At 42.6% G+C, this 6,875-nt stretch overlaps 1 protein-coding gene across 1 annotated transcript; it reads left to right on the top strand.

The window, feature by feature from the left end:
- Positions 1 to 2,381: 2,381 nt before the first annotated feature.
- Positions 2,382 to 6,800, top strand: hsd17b10 (hydroxysteroid (17-beta) dehydrogenase 10). Its single transcript, XM_005918725.3, has 6 exons — positions 2,382 to 2,495; positions 4,395 to 4,559; positions 5,399 to 5,563; positions 5,658 to 5,786; positions 5,872 to 5,980; positions 6,109 to 6,800. Exons 1-6 carry the CDS (start codon positions 2,472 to 2,474, stop codon positions 6,297 to 6,299), a joined length of 783 nt encoding a protein of 260 aa, XP_005918787.1. The 5' UTR covers positions 2,382 to 2,471; the 3' UTR covers positions 6,300 to 6,800.
- The last annotated feature ends 75 nt before the right edge of the window (positions 6,801 to 6,875 follow it).

The raw sequence follows: 6,875 nt of genomic DNA, 5'->3' as shown, positions 1-6,875 counted from the left end.
CATCATGGAAACCCCCCAGCAGCCTACGCCTACTGCAGCATAACTACGGGAGGATTCAGGGTCACCTGATCTAGCCCTTTAAATGCTTTAGCAAAAGGGAAAATTTTAAGCCTAATCTTAAAAGTAGAGATAATGTCAATTTCCCGAATCCAAACTGGAAGCTGCAGTATGCAGTACTGTCAGTACTCTAGCTGCAGGATTTTCGAGTAGCTGAAAGCTTTTCAGGGAATTTTTAGGACATCTTGATAATAATGAATTACAGTAGTTCAGCCTATCTATCCGGTCTGACAGCGACCCTACGATGTCAGACTTAAAGACCGGATTGGTCAGAACTTAGTGGGCGGGGTTCTGAGCAAAGATAAGCAAAAGAGCTCTCACTTTGATGGTTTTTCGGGTACACAAACCGTGTGTGTGTGTGTGTGTGTGTGTGTGTGTGTGTGTGTGTGTCTTAATGTAGGCTCTACCAAGTGTTTGTAGCTGTTATGTTACAAACATTTCATATTACAAGCGCAGAATAAAGCATAAAGTGCAAACTGTAAATAGCTGCTCACATTATTATTATCAGTCTGTGAGGACGTAAAGAACGTTTTACACCTTTTTAAATCTCATATTGAAGACGCGGTGTCAGTCACAGTAAATCAGTAAAGTAACAGTAAAGAGCTCAGCTCGTCTTCATCCATCACAGCCTTCAGGTTTTCGTTGGAAAAAACAAAAATGATGTTCTTTACCAAAAGAAAAGTGAGTGAGACCTTGACATTGACACTGTATGACAAGGTAATTGGGAAAGTGAGCTCTTTTACGTACTTAGGTGTTGTGTTTGATTCGAGACTGACATGGCGGGAGCATATTGATTGGATTGAAACCAAATGCTAAAAAGTTATTAATGTTATGAGGTGTGTAGCTGGGAGGGGTTGGGGAGCGAGCTCTTCTGCTTTGAAAAGACTTTACCTGGCATTAATTAGGTCGGTCTTTGATTATGGGTGTGTGGCATATGGTTCAGCAGCTCCTTCTGTGTTGAGACGTTTGGATGTTCTGCAATCGGAAGCCCTTATAGTGTGCTGTGAAGCTTTTAAGACGTCTCCAGTCGGTGCCCTACAGGTGGAGATGGGAGAAATGCCCCTAGATCTTAGGAGGAAGCAAGTGTCGGTGAATTACTGGGTTCATCTTGGTGGTCATGGTGATGCACATCCCACAAAGGAGGTACTTTTGGAATGCTGGGAGTATGGAAGAAGTCAGAAGGCTCATTTTGGAAAGGTGGGGAATCAGTGGGCTAAGGAGTGTCAGGTGTATGAACTTAAAATATGTCCTGCAGTAGTGTTCTCTGTGGTTCCCCCATGGTTATTGGAGACTCCTCCTGTGGACTGGTACTTGCTGGATCTGAAGAGAAAATTGAAAGGCAGAGTCGATCTTGTTTCAGCATTTCATTTTCACAGCTTGACTGAATACCCTGAGTGTATTCATGTATTCACGGATGGTGCTAAAAGTCCAGTTACTGGAAGTACAGGGTTTGGAATAGCAGTTCCGTCAAAAAATATTGGAATACACAGACGCACTTCGGATGGACTGGCAGGTATACACGGTTGAAATGGTAGCAATTTTGGTAGCATTGAAATGGGTAGAGTGTTCGAAAATCAGGCAGGTGGTAGTATGTTCTGACTCGGCAGCTGTTCTTTCAAGTCTCAAGTCTTCAAGACTGTCAGCAGAATAAGGTGTTGTGGTGGCAATATTCACTTTCTTTGGGTGCCAGCTCATGTAGGGATCAGTGGAAATGAAAAGGTGGATAGGTTGGCGAAAAGAGCGTTGACTAAAAATAGGACTGAGATGGAAATTACAAGCAGTGGATCTGAAGCGAAAGGTGTTGTTTGGAGGCAGGTTGTTCAGGAGTGGCAGAAGCGGTGGGATTCAGGGAGTACGGGCAGGCAATTGTATCATCTTAAGAAGGAGGTGGCAGTGAGTAGGTTGTATAGGGGTAATAGGAGAGATGAGGTGGTCATTACCAGGCTTAGACTGGGACATTGTGCATTAAATAAAACACTACAGATGATAGGAGAACATGAGACGGGGCTTTGTGGAGTGTGCCAGGAGGAGGTGGAGACAGTAGAGCATGTAATACTGCGGTGCAAGGGTTATGATGTGGAGAGGTCAGTTCTGCAGAATAGATTGAAGGAGCGGGGAATTGGGGAATTTAATCTGAAGAGTGTGTTGGAGGGTAGTAGGGCACAGGTGAGGGAACTGGTGGGGTTTCTGAAGGCTATAGGTGTTTATGAAAGAGTGTAGGGTTTTTTTTTTTTTTTTTGATACAGCTTGTGAACTCACTGTCTGACCCATACTCCGGAACAGTAGGAGGCGGTAATGCTCCTTTACGTTGGTTGCCAACCGCCGTTAAACACAAAGAAGAAGAAGAAGATTCATCACAGCCTCTCTCGCACACACACGATCTTTGGTATGACGTCAGCCGAATCCGATCTACGATGGCGAACATTCGGTGTGTGAAGGTGAGCAGCAGAATAAACATGAAACACCTCCGCGCTGCCTCGCCGTTTTCTTTTCCTCTGAGGAAATGTGACGCTAGACTTTCACCCTGCTTCGGTTTCGATTTGTGCGAGTTTTTCTGGTTCTTTCGGCGTGCACGCTCTCTTTGTAGTCCATAAGTTTGAGTGCTCGGCTAGCATACTTGCAGGTTAGCAAACATGCTGATAGCTCCCCCTTCAGCCCTCCCGGCTGACCTCCGGCTGTTAGTTAGATGGACACAGGACACACGAGGGCTTTTAAACATGGCAGCTTAAATTAATTAATTAAATTAATAATGCTGTATTTATATTTCAGTTAATAAAAACCTAAAAAGCGGTCATTGAGATGAATCTGAAGAGTAAACGAAGGTGCGCGCATGTGTGCTTAGCCCCTTTTTTGTTAACTTTGCACCATCAAAACAAATAAGATCATTTAGAAGAAGGTGTTTAAAACAAATAAGATCATTTAGAAGAAGGTGTTTAAAACAAATAAGATCATTTAGAAGAAGGTGTTTAAAACTTCTTCCCCCCCAGTATTTTACGCATCAGGTTTTTTCAGGCTCAAGTCTGGTCTCTGGAGACTGTCTGGCAACAAAAGCACAATGAGTCTGTGTCACCTTACTTCACGGAAGCCTGGGAAGTTTCTTATAATCTCCGGATATTTGATACAAACAGTCTATGTTATGCTGGAGTGTATAAAAACCCTGGATAAACATCCTATTAAAAGTGTTTTATCACAGGTGATCGCTGTGATTTTCTTTCATGGGGGAAACAAAAACCTCTTTGGTGGGTGACAAAATGTTCATATGCAGGGAAACCTGTGGCATTATGATGTAATGGGTCTCCTGATGTAGACTGCAAACACTGAACGACTGATCCCAGCAAACGCTGAGGAAACACTGACTGCATCTCCCATATAAAGACACGATCTTGACGTTTACACGTAGAATAATGGTTCATATGCCTCCTATACAATGGAAGGAATGTAGTTCATATTATTGCAGCAAAGACCTTAATTCATGTCTCTTTTTTCTTTAATTAAAACATTTGAATGACAGCTAAATTTCCTATGAAATGTCTGTGATCAGACAGTCAGAAGTTATGTATGTTATTTGTGTTCTTTATGGCGACTGGCTACTTTATATTCAATGTTTCTGCCATAAAGGTTTCATTCCTTTAACATGTTTTCAGTCGCCGTTTTGTTAAATTTAAGTAACAATGCCATTTGCTTAGATGTCGGTAAAGATTATGTTTTGGGTTAAAATGCTCCTCATTCCACAGCAGCAGCTACACATACGGCAGGAAGGTCAAAGTGCAAGGTACAGCGTTACGAAGAAATGGTGCCAAAGTTCGTCTAGTTCATTCAACTAGCAGTTTTTTCCACTCCAACAGTATCTTTAGGGAAATTGTGGCATGCGATTATTTCGAATTAAAGCTTTCTTTCAATACAGTGTGGATGTTGCAGTATTATACTATTTCTGCAAGGCCTTTATTGGAGTATTGATCTGATTACTATTGAATTTCAATCATTGAAAACCACAGCAGAGAGATATTGAATAGGATTCATTGGTAGTCACCTTAAAGACACTGGACAAGATTTTAAAAGTATTTTAAATTCAATGAAGCAGCTTTAACATCAAATATGTTTGACTAACCAAAAACAAATCCCATCACAATTTCATGAAGTGTACCTAATATAATCCATTACTGAGGAATTAACATTTAACAGATAAAACACGCAGTGTCTTTTTGAAAGGAACTCAGTGATGTTCTGATCTGTCCTTTCACTCGTCTTTCTTATTGACCTGTGACTTTCTTTCCCCTTTTCTTCTGCCCCCTCCTCTTGTCCCGGTGGGCGTCCCTCTTTACGTGTGTTTTGAGCAGGGTATGGTCGGCCTGGTAACAGGCGGTGCCTCCGGTTTGGGGCGGGCCACCGTGGAGCGTCTGGTGCAGAGCGGAGCGTCTGCTGTGATCGTGGACCTGCCCTCCTCTGACGGACAGGCTGTGGCAGCCAGTCTGGGAAACCGCTGTGCCTTTGCTCCTGCAGATGTGAGTCTAAAATTCAACCGACGCGAGACTGCATATTTTGGAAACATTAACAGAGAAAGTCACATTTGTAAACACTCCTATCTGCGTGAGCTGTGCGGGGCATAGAGTTTACATGAATCGAATAGAACAAAATGGACCAAAATGCTTCTTAAGCCATGCGTGAAATGAATACTGATTGTCCTTTAGCACTAGAACCACAAAAGCGGTCATTTTGACATCCTTGGCATTTGAAAAATCAAGTAACTCTGTTGAATTAAAACACAATCATCTCATATTTCGTGACTTTTCCTAAAAAGGGTTTATTTTAGTGGATTTTTGGGGTGTGTGGGATTAATAAGAAAAAAAAGTGCAACAACTTCAACCTAGAACCATCGAGGACGCCATTCTGACCCCATAAAAAAGAATGTGGCATACATTTTGACATGAAGGCAGCTAAAACCTGAGCCAGAGACCACTAGATTGATTGACAGACAGATAAATATATAGTGGGGTGAGTTGTGGAAAAATAATTTGAGCATCAAAACCAAACAGATTTCTGAGATTTGTTGAAAGAAAGTGAAAACCTCACCATTGCATAGATTCTGCATGTGCCACTGGAAATGTAATACCCTGTCAGCTCAGTAGATGGCGCTCACACACAGATGCTGAGCACCAGCCCCAGTGCATTCATGTTGTATATTTTGGCCATAATTATTCTTCTTTGTCCTCTATTTTCCTGCAAACAGGGAATATAAAGAATCTTCGGTGCATTTCGAGTTCTTCTACTGGGGTTGTTATTGGCTGGAATGCTTTATAATTTGATGTGAGCAAAAGGGCTTCTTGTCCTCGTCGTTTTCCAGGTGACATCAGAGGCAGAGGTGCGGTCAGCTGTTTCCCTGGCCAAAGAGAAGTTTGGGAAGTTGGACTTGGCGGTTAACTGCGCTGGCATTGCTGTGGCTGTGAAAACGTATAACTTTAAGAAGGACCTCCCTCACAGCCTGGAGGACTTCCAGCGCGTCATCAATGTAAGACGGCCGGACAGATGATCAGACGGACAGAAGAAGAAGTAATCAGAGAATCACATGTGGCTTTTATTTATTTATTTTATTTAACCTGCAGGTGAACATTGCAGGATCTTTTAATGTGATTCGCCTCGCTGCGGGCGAGATGGGGAAGAACGAACCCGATGCAGACGGACACCGAGGCTGCATCATTAACACCGCCAGCGTGGCAGCTTTCGATGGACAGGTAAGGTTTAAAAAAATACTATATATAGTATTTCTTAAGTGAGTGATAAAATAAATGAGTGATTTTGTATTTATTTATTCTTCAGGTTGGACAAGCGGCTTACTCCGCTTCTAAAGGCGGCATCGTTGGGATGACTCTTCCCATCGCACGAGACCTGGCACCCGTGGGCATCAGAGTCATCACCATAGCACCCGGTTAGTGTTCCTACTTAGCCCGTTAGAGTTAACTTAAACTAAACCGAAAACTATGTGGAGAAATTAGATTTTCTGATTATTTTATCAAAAATTGACACAAAAATCAACAAAACTGTTTTTTCCTTCAGGGCTCTTCTCCACTCCTCTTCTCGCCGGTCTTCCAGAGAAGGTGCGCTCATTCCTCGCGCGCCAGGTGCCCTTCCCCTCGCGCCTGGGTGACCCCGCTGAGTTTGCTCACTTGGTCACATGCCTGGTTGAGAATCCCATGATCAACGGGGAGGTCATTAGACTGGACGGAGCCATTCGCATGCAGCCCTGAGCTGTTCTCATGTCAGTGTTTTATCAGAATCTGCCGGCGACACAAAGATACATGAAAGATGTAGTTCGATGTGAGGAGTTTGAGAAAGCAGGAGGGCTGCGGTTTGTTTCTCGTATGGTAGCATTTTCCATTTTAAATTTTGTGTTCACTCACTGATAACTTTTAGCTACTCGTGTAGGTTTGGAGCTAAAATACACAGAAATCCATACGCAGAGAAAAAAAGTGCCCGAGTGCCTTTAAATGTGACGCCAGGTGGTCCTGAACGGGTCCGACTCTTGCTATGAATCATACGTAACATTGTGCATCTGACAGCATCTACAGTGTGAGAACAGGCTGCTGAGTTCATGGAACAAGTCTTGTATGTTTGTCTTTGTGGCTGTATTTACATTGTAAAAATCTGCACACTGTAAATATGTGTCAGGAATCACTGACTGTTTTATCAAAATTTTATGGGAATGTAAAAACTGACTATGGTACAATAAACATCACAAGTTTGACTAATCTGTGAGTGAAAGGAAATTAACCTCACGTGATTGATGTTCTCCTTTTTAATCTGTAGCAAAAAACCAAAACAAA

This window comes from Haplochromis burtoni, unplaced genomic scaffold (assembly GCF_018398535.1).
Source record: "Haplochromis burtoni strain Fernald_Lab_line unplaced genomic scaffold, NCSU_Asbu1 Contig_31, whole genome shotgun sequence".
Taxonomy (NCBI): domain Eukaryota; kingdom Metazoa; phylum Chordata; class Actinopteri; order Cichliformes; family Cichlidae; genus Haplochromis; species Haplochromis burtoni.
The sequence above is the reverse complement of the archived record's forward strand: the minus strand, read 5'-3'. Positions and strand labels throughout refer to the sequence as shown.

Bases quoted from the DNA above. Each gene is read 5' to 3' on its own strand.
- hsd17b10 (XM_005918725.3), top strand. From the start codon at position 2,472: ATGGCGAACATTCGGTGTGTGAAG. The intron at 5,564-5,657 runs GTAAGACGGCCG...TTTAACCTGCAG, and splicing joins ACTTCCAGCGCGTCATCAAT to GTGAACATTGCAGGATCTTT. The intron at 5,981-6,108 runs GTTAGTGTTCCT...TTTTTCCTTCAG, and splicing joins AGTCATCACCATAGCACCCG to GGCTCTTCTCCACTCCTCTT.